Source organism: Amblyomma americanum, chromosome 6 (assembly GCF_052857255.1).
Source record: "Amblyomma americanum isolate KBUSLIRL-KWMA chromosome 6, ASM5285725v1, whole genome shotgun sequence".
In the NCBI taxonomy this organism is placed as follows: domain Eukaryota; kingdom Metazoa; phylum Arthropoda; class Arachnida; order Ixodida; family Ixodidae; genus Amblyomma; species Amblyomma americanum.
In genome coordinates this window covers 68,574,371-68,595,017 of record NC_135502.1, presented here as the reverse complement: position 1 = coordinate 68,595,017, position 20,647 = coordinate 68,574,371, and the positions used below count along the sequence as shown (strand labels likewise).

General features: G+C 47.7%; 1 protein-coding gene across 1 annotated transcript in view; it reads right to left on the bottom strand.

Moving 5' to 3' along the window:
- The window catches only part of LOC144093639 (hemicentin-2-like), a 209,258-nt gene that overhangs the window by 7,123 nt on the left and 181,488 nt on the right, over positions 1-20,647 (bottom strand). Inside the window, 8 exon segments of the mRNA XM_077627222.1 lie at positions 139-305; positions 4,323-4,454; positions 5,609-5,875; positions 6,935-7,189; positions 8,579-8,929; positions 9,752-10,018; positions 11,075-11,347; positions 16,449-16,745. Coding sequence (XP_077483348.1) covers positions 139-305; positions 4,323-4,454; positions 5,609-5,875; positions 6,935-7,189; positions 8,579-8,929; positions 9,752-10,018; positions 11,075-11,347; positions 16,449-16,745 — 2,009 coding nt within the window.

Genomic DNA, 20,647 nt, shown 5'->3' with positions numbered 1-20,647 from the left:
TGCCTGTTGGGCGACGAAGAGAGTCGATTGCCGAGCAGCACGCGTTTTTCCTCCGGGCGTGTGTGCTGGCGGCAGAGAAGAGAGTGCGACTCGAGCGCTGCGCGCGCGAACGTGAGAGCAGTGGTGGGTCCGCCTTACCCCCTTGGAGTTCCTCTGGGGATGGAAAGGCATGTTCTCGTAGGTGGCCCTGTTTTCGGGCTCGCTGCTGCCGAGCGGCGGAGGCCCGTTCTCCGTCTTGCCTTCGACGTTCTGGTACACCGGCTCGGCTCCGGCCTTCGACTTGGACTTCACTGGACTGTTGAGATCTACGCCAGCAAACAAGCAGTGGGCGAAAACATATTGCACTGCTAGTTCGTTTGGCTGTACAGGTGTCGCTACGTCGCTACCATGGCTGGGACCATCGAGTACACACTAAACAAATTCTCACCCTTAAGGGTGCGAATCACCTGTCCCCAGACGAACACCCTTTTTTTGGGCTAAAAAGGGTGCAGAGATCAGCACCCTTCAGGAAGGGTGCACAGCATGAAAGTTTAGAGGGCGCGTCAGGCCAAGACTTTTGCTTCATGGATGGATCAATGTGGAGCACCAGTCCAACATGCATTCGTAGAGGTGTTATGAAAAAATAGTACCCTTTAATGAGGGTGCAATCATTACATCCTGTAAAGTATCATTAAGTGCACCCTTCCTTAGGGGTGCTGATCTCGGCACCCTTTTTTAGCACCGAACAATTGGAAAAGGGTGTTCGTCTGGGGACAGCTGATTTACACCCTAAATGGTGGGAAATTGTTTAGTGTGATATATGCGTAATCCTCGCTCTGGAGATTAACACGACCGCTATATGCGAGGTGAAAAAGCGAAGAACTCGGAATCAGAGATACAACTCTAGCTGAGACGCCAAGCACTGAAATCAACCTTATGCGAGGTGGAAAAGAATGACTCACTCGGTGGCGTAGTTTCATAAATATTCATTCTCGTGTAAAACTAGCTTGAAACTGCATGTTAGGAAAATAATCCACGAACAAACGTCGACAAGTAGCTACCGCATGGTCTGAGGTCCAGTCAGTCTTCGTTGTTTTTACCGCGGGGATCTAACGAAAAGGCTTAACTGGAGCTGTTCACTGTTACCGTATCGCTTTTACTCTTCGTTAAATTCCGCTTCGCAATCGTAGTGTTATTGACGGAGCGCGGTATCGTCCCTGGGCATCGTTAGTTCGCGACCGCAGCTTTCATATTTGAGATACAGAAGTGGTCTTCAACACTTTGTGCACCTTGTTATTTCCACGCAAGCGATGAATTCGGGCATCCTCTCGATCTCTCGACTCAACGGTCACAGCTTTGCAGATGTAACTAATAAGATGAAATGGAGATTTCCGATGCTGGGTAAATATTTATACTTCCAAAAAGGCACACGCGAATCGAAGATAACCCTAATTTTACATTCCAGCCGTTCACAACTTATACAGCAGCCGACTGTTGGCATATAATGGCACAAAAATATGCAACACTTCTTAGCAGCAGTAAAGAGAAGCAACAATTCTCGCTCACGCAAGGGCATCATTAATAAAAATAACTTTCTTTTTGTTGCCGAAATGTAGCGCTGATACAACCACGCTTTATTGTTGTATTAGAATCTTGTTAAAACCTTTGTTCCTCCTGACACGGCATTTATGTATTATTTTAATGTTTGTAAACATTTTTCCATGTTGGTATTTCATTTCTCTCGTTGATCGCATGTCACGGGATGATTGCTGCTTTTGTGAAACCTATCTTTATGCTTATGAACATGTACACGTTTTACAGTTATTTGATACTGGCGCCAGGGTACGCTATTTTGTGCACTTATTGCATCGGCCCAAACTAGCAACTTGATAAGGGCGCAGATGCTTTTGTCACCCGCTTTTGTATACATGTTACAAGGTAAATAAATTGAATTGAATGGAACTGAACAAGCCTAGTTTTGTGATATCCGTTAACCGTTAAACCATGTCGATAAACTTCTAACGGACGCGGAAACAAATTCTTGGATGTTAGTGCAGTGAAGACAGTAGCGAGAAAAGAAAGACGATAGACAATGCATGTAAGTAGCGGGTGCTCTCTAGGATGGACTGGAGAGCTAGCGTTACACTATTCCAGTTTCTAAATGTAGAAACACCAAGGCTGCTCTGCGTGAAAGGCGACTCGCCCGAGCCGCGGCGGCGTTTGGCACCGCAGTGAATATGTCTCACCTGAGACGGTTCTTCTTTTCCTTCTGGCCTCGTCAACTCGCTTGAATGCGATCACTGTGTGCAGAGGGAGTGGTGGTGCCATCGTCAGACGCATGCTGGGCGTGCGTGTTACACAGCAGGATATCAAGTGAAAAGGAAAGGGTTACGAGAGAAAGGGAACAGCAACGAAGCGGCAAACGTTTCGCACAGGAGTCAAGCTTAAACCATCGCACGGCTCGCGGGATCAGAGTAGGAACCGCGTGCAAGAAGACCACAGCGGGCCTGGCAGTTACTTCAATTACGGTTACTACAAGCACGGCAGGTGAGCAAGGCGCCTGTAGAGAGGCTTCTGGAAATGTCAGAACGTTATTACTGCCGAACGGAGATACGTTTCTTTATTAGGGTTGTCAGCAGAGGTGCTAGTTTCCTGGGCGGACAAAAATCGATGTTTGGCTGTGACAGACAGGCGGGCGTCATGCAGAAAATTGGAAAAGACATTGAAGCGGTAAAGTCATGCAGCGTGACATTCATGGGTACTAGCAAGTCAGTGAGGCACATGTGTAGGCCAACAAACTAGTACAGATGTGCAGGGCGTTTCGTGAGTAATAGCCGGCGGCGAATCTCCGGTGGAGGGGAGTTGGCTGATGCATTCCAGACAGTACTGGGAAGTGCAGATGGTACATGTATATAGCCGCATCATTTCTAGTGAAATCTCGATATGTATTTTTTTCTTGGCAATAGGAGTGAACCTTCATATCTCTAATAAACAAATATATGACAACATTTAAGTAATGATACTTTACAACAGACAATTCCTTGTTGCTGCTTTTTTTATCGCACAAAAAATATAGAATAGAAAAAGCGCTTTCGTCAAACGGGTCGAAATTTTTGCAGGCAGAATGTGCTGCAAGATTATTGGAAACTGTGAAAAAGATACGCGTACCGAAAAACAAAATTGTGTACAAGCATGATGCCGAAGAGATCTACCTGAGTTTCCTGTGATATCACTGCTGCTACCATTCTGCAGATAGGGTGGGTGGAAGCCAGTCTTGTGGATGCTCAAATCTTCACTGAGGCTTAGACGTCCTTCCGGTCTATGGCAGAGATTAGCACGGTCAGGCGGGCTTGTAATACAAAAGTTGCTTAGCAGGGCACCATTACACTCTGACCAATGTGTCATCCAGTTACTTAAGGGTGAATGCAAAAACGATTAGCACAAAGTGTACGTTTATAAAATGAAATAAAAAAAATATTTGGTGCGTCAGAAAGACGAGAGCTTCGTTTGTGATCTGCAGGCCTGCTTCATATCAAGTATCTTTTCCTGCCGTTAAACCATACACGATTAAAACAAATGATATTAGAGCAGAGGATAAGGCAAGTAGTTCAAGTTATTACTTTCAATTTTGTCGTCATCAGGCTTTAGTGTTCTTAGGCCATATCGGTGGTCACACGTGAAGCAGGATTACCAATGCCAGGAAGGAACATCCTCGTGCATGCCATGCAACATCAGAAACAGCAACAGCCCGGGGTTTGTTAATGCATAATTCCGGGGAAATGACCGCTAAAACACAGCGCGGTTTATTTTGACGGGAGAGAAAAATTAGTTGGTTTATCCATTTGTGTACTTACGTTTGACGATCCTCGATCGCTTCTTTTGGTCCAGCTGTAAGGAGCACACATAGCATATGATTCCAAGGTTTTGACTTACCGTGCTCCAACCACCGGGTATCTCCGTAACAAGTGACGAATTTACGAGTAGCTAGTGCAACATTAAGTTCACGCAGAGCAGCTTTGGGTTCTACACCTGAACACGTTGGCGGAAGGCGATCACTCAGTAAGCGTACATACGAGTACAATGCAAAACGTTAAATGAATAAGAACAGCTTCGTGAAAAGTAACAAGGATAAGTAATTTGTTAACAGTGGAGCTCTGATGAAGTGTTAAAAGTGGTCAGGTACTGTGCATAAACGCTGGATTAAAATAATGGGTTCATAATTCGTTTAAACATGAGTGGAAATTGTTCGTTCTGTTTTGCCATTACAATGCGAATGTCGGTGATGTGAGGGAAAGCCGGCGCTCCGAATATCGAGCCCAATGCATGCAGTGTGCAGTCCTTACCTCTCCGCCGCCTCCTTTTCATTATGAGGACGAGAACAACTATGATAATGATAAAAATTAAAACGATGAGTCCCGCGATGCCCGTAATCATCATGACTTGCTCATCGTCTAGGTAGACATGATTGTAGGCATCTGAAAGAGAGAGATAGAGAAAAGCAACTGTTGACTTAAGGGCGGTCGTGCAGGAATATGTTAATAATATCCGAAGGAATTAAGAATATCGGTTAGGTTAGAAAATATTATGCACGACAACTCTCGTCAATACTAATACGTTAGCAAGCACGTCACTAACAATTGGTCGCCTAATTTTCACGCGCTTCATACAAAGTAGGTGTGCAAGACTCCGGAGTCAATAGCTGCGTAAAATTGACTTTTATGGCCATGATAACATGTGACAGCCTACTACAAACTACAATGCTCTGTCATACGTGAAGTTCCATTCTTTGTATAAAATTGGCGAAACTAATATACGCTCGTTTTTTTTTTTAAATATTCTCCTATGTCCCCATTCGCCTTTCTAATACTATGCCTAATTATTCGGGTCTTATAATCATAACTGCAGCAATTAGCGCTTTCAAAAGCACAGCAGTGACGAGACGTCCGACTCTGATGAAAGTATATGAAAACTGGTGAAGATTCTTCAAAAATAATCTCTTCAACCCCAAACTATTAGCGTGTGGCCAGCAAGATTAAAGGAGTATGGACATAAAATTTAGTTGCAGGATTTCTTTTCTGTAATGACCCACAGGACATTACTAACGATGAATCCCTACATGATATTCGCCTACGACCACTAAATAATCTATAACTTTCTTCTCATGCTGTTTCGGCTTCGGTTTCAACGCCCCAGCGATGACATGACTGTAACGACCAAGATCAGTATAGGTCACGTGAAGCACGAAAAAAAAAACCTGCATAATCGATGCCTCCTCAATCGTTGTCAGACCGGCTCTTGAGGCAGACTGGTTTCAGCATTGCAGCCAATTAAAACGATGCAGCAGTGTAGTGCAGTGTGTGACTTTTGACGTCGCAGCCATCGTTCTGCCGGCCAAATCGAAACCGAAACAGCATGATATACAAAAAAAACTCGATAAAAATTTATTAAGAGGTCACAGGCGGAGATGCATGTGTAGTAATGTCTGACGCATGAATCAACAACGAAAACAGGCAACGAAAAATTTGGTGTGTGTACTCTTTTAAGAACTGCAGTTCTAAATTTGCGCATCAACCCTTCCCTTAAAACGAGTAACCTTAGGACAGCGACCGAATGGAATAAGCGAGCGTACCGCCGGGCCCATTCACGCGGTATTCGCATTCGGCGGCTCCCAGAGAGTTGTTCGGCTGGCAGAGGTAGAGACCGTAGTACTCGGGCGCCGTCGAGTCCGGCACTGTGTAGATGCTGCGCAGACCTTCCGAGTAGACGTTCCGCTCGAGCGTCTCGTTGCCCAGCGTCCAGCTGATGTTCACCTGGGGCGGGTTGGCGTCCACCTCGCATATGAGCGTCACCTGGCCCTCCGAGTTCTTGCTCGTGTACAGCACGCACGACGGTGGGTCTGCAGCGAAGGTACGCAGTGAGAGCTCTGTCTCGTCGTGAAAACAAAATATGTTAAAGCTGCCAAGAACATCAGTTATTGCAGTTTGCATGAAATGAGTCCGAGAAATGTTTGTTATATCAGTACTACATTATAACAATGCTATAACAATATTATTATATGGTTACGTATTATCGCCATATCTAGACTCCCGTCCAGATGTAGGCGCGAGGAATCTTTGGGAACTCCTATAGTTTTAAGTCATGCCTTCAAGCTATTCACTTAATAGAGAAGAACGAAAGAAAAGTAGGAAGCTACAACGTTGAGTCCATATTCTCGTTTGTTTTCTTCTGTACACGCTTAACTAAACATCAATCACTTTAGACATTTACAAGCAGTAATGGTTTTGGTCTGTGGCTCAATATGTTTGTATTCGAATGGCGCACATGCGTGAAATTATTGCATTTCAGGTATATTTCAATACTAAAATATAAAATTGTTCAGAAGAATTTTATCTCTTGATGCTAGATAGCTTTGACACAACATCAATCTCAGTGACGCATAAGGAGTTATACACGCCATGGAGTGGAAACTGTTTTTAGCAAAGTACATTTGAGCTAAACAGCGAACAAGAAAGTATGCCTTTGTTGTCCACACAAACGCATGCAGCACACATCTCTCTCTCTCTCTCTCTCTCTCTCTCACTACCGCCATAGCTCAAGCGCGAATATGAGTTTTCTAAGAGTATTAGTTGATGAAGGAAACGATGTGCAATGCACAGTGGACAATGTGTCGCAGTTTAACAAGAAGTGTTCGGTTGCGGCGGTAGCCTAGCTTTTTTTTTTCTTTGCGCTCTCGCGCAGTGGCGACCAAAGCTTATCTGCGCGCTGCCGCGGGTTCGAATCCCAGTCGCGGATATTTATTTCATTCTTTTTTATTTATTTATTTATTTCACTTGGTACAAACCCACAAACACCGCGAGCTCTTGCTGGTAGTTTACCCATTCGCACTAAAGAAAAAAAAAACAGTGGAGATAGGGGCCTTCACTGGAGATGCATGGATATCGCGGACGCTACTCACAGATGACGTCAATATAGGTGTTGACCGATGCCGAGCCGTGCCTGTTGCTGGCGACGCACGTATAGTTTCCAGTGCGCTCCCTGCCCAGGCTGTAGTTCATGAACAGCAGTGGGCTGTCGGAGATGACTTGGTCGTTGTACATCCACATGTATTCGCTGGACGGCTTGGAGTTGGCGCTGCAGCTGACCTGCTCGGCCACGTTGCCTTCGTAGACAAGGAGGTGTGACACGGACACCTCGATGTCCTCCGGAGGATCTGCGTTTCCAACAGCAAAAAAAAAAAAAAACGAATGTATTAGAAAATTTCGATGCAACGCTGCTTGTACAACTTCTGGCGCGTAATTATTATCTCATTTGGTTTGGAAGGTACAAAGAGATGGTATTGATATTTATGAAATGCGTGCTGTTTACACTGTTGAATTCCTAGGTGAAATGCTTTTCACACTGTTCGCTGGATGGCTTATTCCCGCTATTCCCACTTCGAGTTATTGACCAATTCGCTCTCGTCCTACCATATGCTAGCCGTCCCGGTTAGTTCAGTTGGTAGAGCGACTGCTCCCTTGAAGCGGCGGTCCCGGGTTCGAACACCGGACCAGGACGAATTTTTCTTTAAATGCGAAGCTTCGTTGGAAGCTGTATAGCTTTTTTTGTAGCCGTATGACTGCGCTTGGGTGGATGCCAATGACTAATTACTCGCTTATTATTTAATTCCTAGTTTTTCTCATTCACGTCATCACATCGTGTGGTAAGGACATCGCTACAAGCAGTCTGGCTTCCATAAGCAGAATGACTGCATGCCAGCCAAGTGCCAGATCATGACTGCTTCCAGCTTTCCTGTAGTACATGTGATCGGACAGGGCATTTCTATCGCCAATATGCTCAGGAGTGACATCGGTTAGCCTTTTCAAGTTCAGGTTAGCCATGTTCAACCATAAATACCTGAATTTACACGTAAAATAGGCACCATAGTATCCCGAGTTCGCAGTGCATCGCACATACATGCAGAACTCGTGGATTCAGTCAGTGCCAACTTTTGGCTGTAACGCTATCAGCATGGACAAGCCTTAACACATGGACATGGACATAGACATGGGCATAGATATGGAGCATGGACATGGAACATGGGCATGGGGCATGAATATCAAGCACGGACATGGAGCATGGATATGAAGCACGGACACGGAGCAGTGCAGACACGGAGTATGACGCGGAACTTGTAAATGCTCTGAGCATGTGGGTGCTCAAAGCATCCAAATAAAGTTTGGTTTTATGGGCTTTTACGTGCCGAAGCGACTCAGGATATCAGGGACGCCGTAGTGAATGGCTCCGGAAATTTCGACCACCCGGGGTTCTTTAACGTGCACTGACATCGCACAGTGCACGGGCCTCTCGAAGTTCGCCCCATCGAAATTCAACCGCCGTGGCCGGGTTCGAACCCGCGTCTTTCGGGCCAGCAGCCGAGCGCCATAGCCACTGAGCCACAGGGGCGGCGCATCCAACTAAGCTGCGCACTGCAGTCTGAGAGCACATATGAAAGTGTAATGTCTATCCAATCGCGAGAGCCCGTTGCCAGCACTGCGGTTGCTTCGCAGCAGCTTTTATCGACCATTCGGGCGTCCGCGTGAAGGCAGCGAGGGTCACTCACACTCGACCTCGAAGTGCGTGGTGGAGGAGACGGCGCGTCCCACCAGGTTGCCGCTCGAGCGGCACGTGAAAGTGGTGTTGTCCAGGTTCCGGTCGAGCACGCCGCCGGGCCACTGCGTCATGTCGAACTTGAGCGTGCTCACCACGGAGGAGAAGCGGTTCTCGGCGGGCTCCTCCGGGTGCGGCGTGCTCTGGATGCTGAACTGCGGGCTGTAGTCGATGCTCTCGCCCGCGCGCAACCACTCGATCACGCAGGCCGGCTCGCACTCGACGCGGCACGACAGGCTCACGTCCGTCGAGTTCTGCAGCGCCCCGTGCTCGCTGGGCAGCTGGTCGATGAACGACGGCGGCGCTGCGTCGGAGAGAAGAATACGTGCCACATCATCGACTTGCCCACCTAGCCTCACATCGCCCCCGGCGGCTCTATGCACTGCGGGCCCTCTTTCCCTCTTTCTATCTGTCTCTCGCTCATAGCTCGATCAGGATAAGTGGGCCCAGAGGTGCACAAAGCGCAGCGAGACGGAAATAGAAATGGGATTCGAGACGCAGCCTTTCAGGCAATTGGCGGTGGGGCAAAAAAAGAACAAGATGAATGCCAGGGTAATGGCAGTGGTGTCTAGAGTTTTCCCCCGATGATCGGCTGGATAAACTGGCCGTTTTGCTGTTGCCTCCGCTCCTCGCCGCGAGTCTTGTTCCCTCCCAAAGGTACAGTGGGAACGTTATTTACAAGCCCTTCGTCGAGTTCGTGTTTACCAGCCTATAGAAGTGGTTTTGTCGAGTGCATATAAATGACCCTTGGCTACTTTTATGCTGTGCAACATCTGGACGAACATAAACAAAAACCTTCTTTGTCAGTAGTTGAAGAAATGAAAGTAAGTTCACGGACATTTTTGTCTTACAAAATGTATTTTGTTCCCTTTTTTCTCTCCTCTCTCGGGACTGCATATCCCGTTTTCCCAACGTAGGGTCGCAATACGGATGACCTCCTGGCTACTTCTTTTTCATTCCCTTTCTTTCCTGCCTTTGGCTTCCAATGATATTTTGGTGACGCAACACGGATGCCCTTGTGGTCAACCAGCATGTCTCCATTCATCTCATTCGCTTGCTTCATTCCGCGGCGGAAAGTCGGCGCTATAGTCCGGGCTTATGTGAAGAGTATATCACGCAGCCTCACCGAGCACGGGCAGCTCGTAGTCTCCGCTGGGTCCGGCGCCGACGTCGTTGACGGCGGCGCACGAGTAGCGTCCGCGCGACGCCAGGCTGCCGGGCGGCGTCTCCAGCTCGGACTCGGTCGCCGTGACGATGAGCTCGCCCTCGAACTCCCAGCGGTAGTGGGTGGCAGGTGGCAGGCCCGGGTCCTCCACCACGCAGCTCAGAGTCGTCGTCTTGCCCTTCACGGCGTACTCGCTGGCGTGCACTACGCTCGCGGGACCGGGAGGATCTGCGGGGGACGGAGCACAGGTAAACACGAATTTCGGCTATGCTGAGAATTTAGTCTGTCCCCAGCACCAACGCTGCAATGCAGGCAAATCCGACAGTGTGTACAAGCGCTACAACAGCTGCCTCTAGTTTCATCACCGCGAAGCCTTCGCTACTGATAGTTAGTAAGAAAATATACAAGCAATAATAGGTCGACCCTGCCGGAGTGAAAGCCGTCTTTTAGAGATGAGTGATCAGCTGCGCATAATCGGACACATCATCTATAGACACTCGTCGGGCTATACACGACCATTTAGACAACTCAGCCAAAGAGTATTCACCTACTTCCGGGCATCTTTGCGCTGATTTAAGAGAATAATAGAACGTCTTTTGACACTGTCAATTCCTTAAAGTTCTCGTCGGATGATATGGTGTCTCAGGTGCTTAACACGTTCGCTGAGACAGCGAATTTCGGGGCCCTAATACCTGTGCGTCGCGGCCCACCGATTTGCCGCCCTTTGGCTTTCATGGGGGTGGCGTGATCCGCCAGCGAGCCCCCGACAACCGTTGGCAATAGCAACCTGGCATGCGTGTTTTTCGCAGGCTGTTTGAAAAACCTGAGCTGTCCCTGGGCTTTATAGCGCCATTCAGTATTCGTGCCGGCACAGCATGAACACATGAAGTGTCCCACCGGATGCTCACGACGCAGTGAACGTGCCAATCGATTCCTTTAGCATAGTCTACCGTATTGCCGTTACCGAAGCAGCGGGAGCCCGCCCACCGTCAGTGCGCACGCGCTGATTGTTCCGCGCTGCTGCCGGGTACCCGGCGCCAGATCCTGGCGCCACCTGGCGCCGTCAAGGCGATCTACGCACGCGCAGTGACGCCGTGCGAGCTCCCTGTACTCCGGTAACGGCAACGGTAACACTGTACATGATATGCGAGAGGTGTCAAATGAAGTGTTATAAAAGTACCGCTACGGAAGCCGCCAACCTCCGAATGAAATAGATGACGTTACAGTACAAGAAAGCATGAGCGCGAGGTTCACAGTGATGGTTCGGGCGCCGAGTGCACTCACAATAGACGGCCAGCTCCTGGGTGTCGGACACGGGCCCCCAGCCGGCGTCGTTCTCGCCCTGGCAGGAGTAGTTGCCCGTGGCGTTGCGCATCACGTCCGCCCAGACGACCACGCGCTCGGTGCTCTCGTTGAGGAGCTCGCCGTCCCGGTGCCAGCGCACGCGGCGCAGCTGGCCCGGGTTGCCCTCGAGCACGTTGCACGAGAGGGTCACGCGGGTGCCCGGCCCTTCTTCCAGGAACGGAGGCGACACCACCGCCGCCACGGTCGGAACGTCTGCGTTCGACGCCCAAAAACGTGATTAAATCTCGCGCGTCCATTTTGAAGCCGGCACTGTGGACAACTCCGTTTATACATCTTTGCTATTGGTACAAATCAATTCTATGGCTATCTCTGACAAAAGACGCATTTGTTGCCGAGAAAATTGAGTGCAAAGCTGGAACTTTTTTTTCCTCACTGCTGGATTCAAACCCGTGACGTCAGAACCAAGGAAAAAAATAAACAAACTCCTATGTCACCATTTACAAGTGCATAGCGGTGTAGCCTGACCTCGAGGGTTCGGGCTCCAAAAATTTGCTTCGACGTCACCGCGGTTTGCTGAAGAAATCGGCCGATGACAGTGATGCTTGTATTTTGTTGTTTGAACTTTCCTAGGTTATGAAAGCTTTCAGCTTAAGTAGCGTCTTTGTCATTAGAATGCGGTAATCTATCGATACACGCTAACCTCACTTTATCCTCGTGTCCCTTCAAGCAGTCGCAGTGCCTTCGATTCTCGACATGTTCTTCGATATACGGGGTGTTTCACCTAAGGCTTTACACGATTTTTAAGTACAGGCTTTTTAGTTATAAGAGCGCTTTTTTTGGCATAGCATTGTAAGCTGTCTACTACATCAGAATACAGTTAGGATGTGCTAACGGCAGGCTAGTTAACTAATACTGAATAGTAAACTTTTAACTAATACCGTTAGGCTCTTTAATTACTGAGAGGCGTGCAGCCCAGCGTAGGCAACAGCGATATCAGTTCTTAGAATTTCGAAAACGCTGTTACCCACTGAGCTGTGGCACAACAAATTTTGGCTATTTCGACCAGTTATGCGCATTGGAGATGTTGTTTTGCCTGCGAGCTTCTCGAAAGCAAATGTATTTTGGCGCGATGTAGCCAAAATTTGTTGGCCCGAGGGTAATCGTGTTTTCAAAATTCTAAAAACTGACATGAATATTACTTACGATGGGCTACACGCTTTCAATAGTTGAGGAGCCTAATTCTAATAGTTAAAAATTTAACTATTCAGTATTAGTTAATCTGCCCGCTAGCTAGCACGTCATTGCTGTATTGTGATCTACTACACCGCCGACAATGCTATGGAGAAAAAAGCGCTCTTCTAACTCAAAAAGCCAATTTTTCAAAATTGTGTAAAGTCTTAGGTGAAACAACATGTGTATATTTTTTTAATTTTGTGCACATGTGCTCACACTCTCCCTTCACTTTTAAATCTGTGCAGACATTTTATTGCTTATGGTATGCACAAAAAAAAAATAACGAGCCGGCAAAACGTATCGCTGAGTACCCGAGGCCTGCCTATCTAAAAACGTGGCACAAAACGAAGGCGTCATTTCCTTCCCGAGTAACTAATTGTCTTAAATGACATGCAAAACCTGACGTGAACAGTATAACAACTCCGGTTGCTAAAGTTCTTTTGAATTTTCAGAAACTCCAAATTGACTCCTCGATTTGTGATGACAGTCGTTATCCTTACACCTTACAGCCACGTACGTAAAGGTTACAGCGACACCAGCGGCCTAATAACAAAAACGCAACCTCGTAAGGGGGCGCTTTGAAACTGATTAAATTTCTAATTTTGCTGCGGATTGACCGGAGAAAGAACAAAATAACATCAATGCCGTTCTGTCTTTATTGCATATTCGTTTCAAGGAGAGCCCGCTTCTTAATTGGGACTACTCGTTTGAAGAAAGTAGTAGGGAAAGCGAAGATGCTGCAATCAGCCCACACTCGTTGACACGCGAAATTGCAAGCCAGCAATTATCATTTCTCACACCCGTGTCTCGGAGGGAAGAGCCCGTGGGGCAGGCTGCGCGGACTCGGAAGCGAGATTAGTCGGACCGGATGGCAAACTGCGAGACCGCCCTTATAAAATATTTTAGACAGTCTATAGATTGTCTATAGACTTCTGTCTATAAAGCCTGTAGGCTCTATATAGACAAATCATAGAGAACAGTCTATAGACAATACAATATACAGTCTATAGACAATCTATAGATTTATTGCTATGTACACTTTTAGTAGACTTTTGTCTAAAGACAGTCTATAGACTATGAAGAGAAAAAAGAAAATATCTTAAGGAAGGTAATAGAGTTTATAAGAAGTCTATAGACTGTCTATAGACCATTTTTATAAGGGCGGTATGTCAAAGCATGTGCGCATTTTTTTTACATTTGAATAGAGCGCCCGAGCCATGAACGATGAGTGATTTCGACTTCACCACGATCTACAGACGCCGTATCTGTTCGGCGTCAAATAAACTATTAGTGCAAGCAATCTGGTGCTCATTAGTTAATTATCATAATAAATTCCGCAGCCATCTTTGCGCTCAGAGCACGTTTGACTAAGCCAACAGCCTACGCAGGTATACATCTGGTTCGCTACCCAAGCAGCACAGGTAATCGGTCCAATATTGGAAAGTGATGGTTTCACATTGGTCCTTTATAGGACTAGCATTTGTCAATACATTTCCAATACTGGGTTGATTACCTGTGCTGCTTGGGTAAGTGGCACGCACCAGCTTACAGCGCGAGTGAAGTTCTAAAAACAATGCGCTATTAAGGACCAATTAACTTTACACTGAAAGTAGAAAGAATAAATTTTATTTCCCAGAGCTCCGAAGGTGATTCATAAATGCTAAATTTTTCGAGAGTTTGGAAGTCTGCAAAGAAGTTACCTATGCCATTAAAAGTGTACTTCCTTCTCGGTTGAAGTTGAAGTTGAAAGTTTATTTCGGATTCCAAAAGAAGCGACAAGGATATACAGCGAAAGGTCCCAACGTACAGGTCCCAAGGTTGACTGATATTTACAGAAATGCCTCGTTATTGAGTTACATGGCCGAGAAGAAAGAAAAGTGTTTAACTAGAGCCGCCGCTCGTACAAGGACCAAATGCAGCTTCGCTGCAGATCGCTAACTTCCGAAACTTCCGCGGCATTTCCTACTCGCGTTATTAGGCCGCTCGTTCTAATCAAACCCACCACCTTCGCTCATTATTGGCACGACGATTTATTCAAACAACCAAAACTGAGCACGCACTTGCCATTATTCCGCTCGCGCAAAAGTTAACAGTCACCCGTCACCGACTCCTTTTGTCGCGTCAGCGGCAGTGCGGGCACAAGGCCAGGAGGGGGTAGCGAGCGGTGGAATAAAAACAAACAAAAAAGAATAGAGGAAGAATTAAAAGTGAGAGAACGGTGCCTTCTGGGAGGAATCAATCCGGTCCTCGGAAGTATCGCGCCGCGGCGCAGCCGCATTTCTCGCCCACCCCCCCCTCCCCCTCGTGTGAATGGCTGCGTGGCGGGTAATGGAACGGCGCGTATGGCGCCCTGCACACGGAAGCGTGAAGCGTGCTGAATAAGCTGCCGGTAGTGATCCGAATATATGCACGTATTGTGCGCCCCCTATGGTGAAGCCGTAGAAATTTTTTTCTTTCCTATTCTTCGCCATTCGTTTTTTCCTCATTTTTTCTCTTTGCCTAACGGGGAGCTTTATTTGAGTTTTCTTCCAGTTGTTACTACGCCCCTTTCTTCCTATTTTCTGCTTACTTTTTTTCCCAGGATTCACGACACTGTACTTCGGGTACAACTCCTTTTTTGGGGGGGTTACTTTTAAAGACAGCATTTGTCTTCAGTTTATGGTGTTGTGTTACGCACAGGAGAGCAGCCCAGTCACCATCAACGATATCGTGCTTTCCACGAATCTCTCTCTCTCTCTCTGTTTTTTTTTAAGGATTTCCTGTTTCTCGTTTGAGTTCGGCGGGGGGGGGGGGGGGGACTTTTTGGAAGTGAATCATGGCGTGGGACCCCTTGATAGCTTTCAAGACGTGAACTCTGCTGTTTGTCGTTTCACTACATTAAACTTTGCGCACGTCAGGGCGTTGTGAGATGATGGATTTCCCTTTTAGACTGCGCGCCGATTGTGCGACGCATGAATCCGAAAATATTTGCTTCAGAAGCGGACGTTTTGTGTGCTCCCGACGTCGATGTATCCTCGTACATACGGACGAATGAATGCATGCATATGTCGCACTTCGTATGTAGCCTTGAGCTTGCTTTGGCGAACTTTGCTAACGGGAAGATATTGAGCGCATGGCACTGATGCGCATTTTTAAGCTTATGTCGCCACTAGCGAGGGCAGATTACTTTCACTCAGATATGCTTTACCCCAGCTTATTTTTTGATCAGTTTTTTTTTGTCTTCTTTGTCTCCTATTTCGAATTATTACTATTTTTGTTTTGATCTGAAAAGCATTTGCCCACTTTATTGAATTGTTTTCGTGCAGTCCGACTTGTCAATGATTAAAAATAACTGGCAGAGATATGTTCCTATTTCTGAATAAGCAGGAAAAACAAAGTTTTATTGAATGCCATGTTTCTGTAATGAATGGGAACGGCCACACACTGCTTTTCATTGCCGATAATGAAAATTAAATGACACAGGTGTAATGACGCTTGACTTACAGCCATATTATAATCTGAGTGAGCTAGGACGTCCCGCAGAGATGTGATGTTTCTCAACGCAATACGTTTCCCATGAATCTCATACAGACACGCTACAGTCAGTCAAGCCTATGTGAATGAGCTATGAGACATATAAAAATTATTAATCTAATAAATTCTTTAAAGGGAGTTGAACTCCATCTAATTTTTATTCTCAGTAAAAATGTACTCTCTTATTCTTTCTGGCTATGTTCACGGTTGTCCGGCAGCAGAAGACGCATTTTTCGCAGAGAAAATTGAATTTATGAATCTTCCCGCCAGTCGATTCAAACTCGTGACGTCCTTAACGAAATGAGCGGCTTGTCAGTGTTTTGATGTGAACGGAGGTGTAGCGTAGCCTCTGAGATCCGCGACAAAAAGATCGGTGTCAACGCACGCATTTTAGTCGCGAAATCGGCCGGTGGTGGCGACACATGCATTTCGTTTTTCGGTCTTTTCTACCTCCGATTTTGGTGAGAGCGGTCTCTTTCTAATTACACTCAAAACAGAAAGAAGTAAAAAAGGAAGTAAGCTGTCCTGTAGCGCTTTTTACTCCCACATAGGCGCATCCGCGCTTAGAGTGCAGAACGCGGGAGGGCGCGGCAACCGTAAAACTCACAGAGTATGTCCAGATGGGCGAAGTTGGTCGAGTTCCCCCAGCCGATGTCATTGCGTAGGCCGCATCCGTAGCGCCCGCGGTCTCGGCGCGTCAGTTCCCGGATGGTGAGGGTGGGCAGTCCCGGGTTGCTGGGCTCCAGGCGGTCGTCCTGGTCGAATCGGAGCGGTGCGTCATCCTTGAACCAGCGCATGTCCAGGATCATGCGCGGATTGGCCGTGTACGAACAGTGGAGTACCACGTGGCCTCCCTCCTTGACCACGCCCACGCGGCTCTGCTCGATCTTCACCTCGGGCGGATCTGCGCGACAAAGGGACGTTGAAAAAAAGTGACAGGGTTTTAAATCCGAGTAGACGTGTGAAAGCATGTGTTTGCCTGGTTGGCTCGTGGTTTTGCTTTGATGGGTCGTATGACACGTCTGGTGACGACATTAGACCCAGATTAAGCTCTGGTCGAAGTTAAGCTGATCTGATCTGTTCGCGCCGCAGATGGAAGTAAGTTGATGATGACGACGATGTGCAATGCACAGCGCGAGAGTCTGTTGCAGTTTATTGCACGAGAAATGATCGGCTGAGGCGATTGCATAGTGCCCTCGCGCAGTGGCAACCGAAGTTGATCTGTTCGCGCCGCCGCGGGTTCAAAACCACGTCGTGGCAATATTTATTTTATTTCTGCACCCTCAAGGTCAGGGACGGCACACGATTCTCGGTAAAGTTTGACCCCCGACAAGTATAGCGCTATAGAGAAAAGGAGGTCATTGCTGGAAATCGAAGATGTGAAATTGCCAGATTTAAAAGCTATCTGCAACAAATGTTTCTCGTTTGCGTTTGTTGCACAGGCCGAACACGCTTAAGATGCTTACGAACTAACCATGAACAAAGTTTCACAATTTTCTCGCAAACCGGGCTACGCGAAGAATCCTGGCCAACATATTCCCACTGCACGCTCCAGCTCTGTTCCCGTGCGAAATAAAAAAAAAACAGCGAACGCGTAAGGGAGTCGAGATCAGTGTTGGTCAAATGTTTTAGGGGAATCCCCCAAGGTGGAGTAGGCCCCTAATGAGGGAGTAATTACTCATTGCCATCCACCTGCGCGCAGCCATACGGCTCGGCAAAGGAAAGCTATACAGCTTTCTCAGAAACTTGGTAGTTAAAGAAAAATTCGTCCTGGTCCGAGGTTCGAACCCGGGACCACCGCCCCACCGGAGCAGTCGCTCCACCATCATGAGAATACGAAGAACATCGTGCATAGACCAAGCACAGAAGCCGAGCCAACGAAGGTCTTTGTGCTGACAGCGTGTTCTCGTCCGTTCACCCCGCAGATTGGGGCCTAAAGTAAGTCCCCAAACGAAAGAGTAAAGCGAAACACAAGCGGGGCGGCATCGAGACTAATGCATTTCGTGCATGAAACGAAATCAAACTTTATAGAGAGAAAGAGAGACGTATGTGGTGGTGGAAGAGTTTGGGAGGAAGAAAAGGGGGGAGGGGGCGTCGACGTTGCCCGTGGGCTTTGCGCCAGACACATGCTTTGAGTAATGGCGCCCGGCAAAACGTGTCCTGCCTTCGAATGGCTACTCTAACGCCGACAGAAGGTCCTTCGCTGCTTTGAGCGCAAAAGCAAGCGTGGTACGAAACGCTTTCCGTCCCATCCATCACGGCGAGAGGATCCCTCGCTAAACGCGCCGTTTTCACACGTGCTCCACAATGAAATTAGAGCTGAATCGGGGAGGGGGGGGGGGGGCTGTTTTTGAAAGGGCGTGTTCTTTGGATGAGAGCGGCTCATTTTTATAACGTGTGACATTGTGTAACTTTACAGCGAGAGACCGCTGCGTCTACGAAGCAACGGAGAAATGAGCATTTAATGGCGGCTTACGATACGGCGGCAGCAATTCGGAGGGAAGGGGAGAATCTTGACCCAGTTTTATGCAATTTTTCTCTTTACGACAATCGGGAAGGAAGGAAAGAGCAGAATGAAAGTCGAGATATTCAAAATGGCTACAAAGCTCCCAATTTCAAAGAAACGACTTTTGTCTCCATGCCGTTCTTAGATTTCAGTTATTAAGAGAGCTCGTGTGTGCGCGACCCTTTCGAAATACCAGCGAGTGGGTGGCTCTTCGTGTGGAACAGTATACACGGTCATTTTTTCTTCTTTATGTTTATTCGACGACGTCATCAGTTTTTGCTACTTTCTTTCTTGTTATTTGACGAGTCTGTCAATAGGCGTAGGCTTAGCCAGGAGAATGGGAATGTTTCACAACGTCGGAAAAAGAGTGCGCTCGAGATTCTCTGCGAAAATCACAAATTGAGCTGGTATAACGGCTGTCCAATGCACGCTTGCGCTTTAAACATAAAGGAGTAAAAAGGAGCAATCTCTCCTCTATTGCAATCCCTTCTAAATAAAGGTGGGCGCCTATGGAAGGCAGATTACTGGCTTTTTTTACTCCCATATGGGCGTACTCGTGTTTAGAGTGTATGATAGTCACATTTCAGGCTTCACCGCTGGCCTCACTCTTTGACGAAGAGTTTGCACGCAGAATTCGCCGCTGAGCACGTCTGCAACAAGTTATGAGTTAACAGTCTTGGGTAGGTATGTTCCAGTGTGTGGTCTAAAAAGAGAGATCTCGCCCGCGCCACTAAACTATTACAAAGCGGACGAGAAACTGCCGAGTAAGCTACCATTTTTTGCCTTACGGAAATCCTCAAATGTCGACGAGACACAATTCGCGCAAGCGCCGCAGGCCCCACTCACCCGCACTCTACCGGCGGGCCGCGTTGCATAAAAGCACCATCCGACTACCATAGCCGCGTCAGAGCAATGGCGTCGAAAATCCCGGGCTTCGAGGTGCGCCGAAGCGGCAGCTGCCCAGCCCTTCCGACAAGGCCTAGCCCGACAAGGCCCCCCACACACACCTTGGCGCTTGAGCCGCCGAGGGGCTCTGTTTTTTTCCTTCCCGGCCGCGCTGCGCAGCTCTTGTGGTGCAAGGCCCGAGGGTTCTCCTATCTCTGAGCAATTTCCTCAGCGGAAGCCGGCCGGTATTGCTTCGTTCCTCGGAGCGAGCTTTGCCCGGAAATAGGGCCAACATTAGCGCGGTCTACTCATCCCGGGACACTCGAAGAGGCGGCGGTTCGGCTTATTCTGCTCGTGTCGTCTGCGGGGAGACCATGGTGGGTGAAGAGCGGGGGAGAGTTAAAGGGGGAAAGGGGCCGAAACCCAAGATGAGGCTCGTAAATTAAACGACGGTGCGAGGGCGAGAGTTGACTAGGTAGGCCGCCCTTTGTTGTCGCGAGTGTACACACACTGCTTAACAACCCAGATTCAACAATGCACCGCCGTGGAACCTCATTATAAGGGAAACCCTCTTTCGTCCTCGTTCGTTTTCTCTCTCTCTCCCTGTTTTCTTTTCTTTTTTTTTTGTGGAGGGGAAGGAGGGTTTTCGAAACACGATCCTTAATGATCTTCCTCTGTTTTCTTTCGCCTTTTTTTTCGTCTGTAAGGGTAGAACGAAACCTAACGTCACGTTTCAATCAGCGGCGACATTTAAGGAACCCGTGACCCGGTTTGCTAGGCCAGACGTTAGGCAGAGTATAAAAACAGCGGGAAGTCTAGCTGAAGACCGCCAACGCTCTAGCTTACTCAGCAATTTTTTTATACAGAGAAACAAGCAGCGCCTGACGGGAGGATGAATGTCATTGCGGTTTGAAATTATGATAAGTTATTTGCGTAATGAATAATGTGCAGCTTCAATGAACAAAGGAAAACGGAAACAGACGAATGCGGAGTTTCTTTTCTTTATTTCCAGCGCCAGCACAGCGCTGGAATTTTTAGCGGTTTTCTAATCAACGCGCTGAAACTGCAAGGTGACAGAAGGACAACGCATACTGTACTATGCCCTTCCCATCATTCGACCTGTAACAAGTTTCCCGAAAGTCACTCGATATCTTCCCTGACATACAGTTTGCTCACGAAAATTTCGCAAGACCAGGTCACTAACCGTGATCATCAAAGCTCTCGACAGCTAGCGCTGTGTGCGGTCCAAAAAAGAAAAAAAAAGCCGAGGCCTTGTAAGTAAGACTTGTAGTATGTGAAGCGGCAGTACCCAACCTCCCGCTGTTGGCAGGCCACCAAATCCACAAACTGAATCAAGAGAGATTTGCTCGCTTTCATTCGTCTCTGCTGAAGGTATACACGCTCGCTTGCGCGTG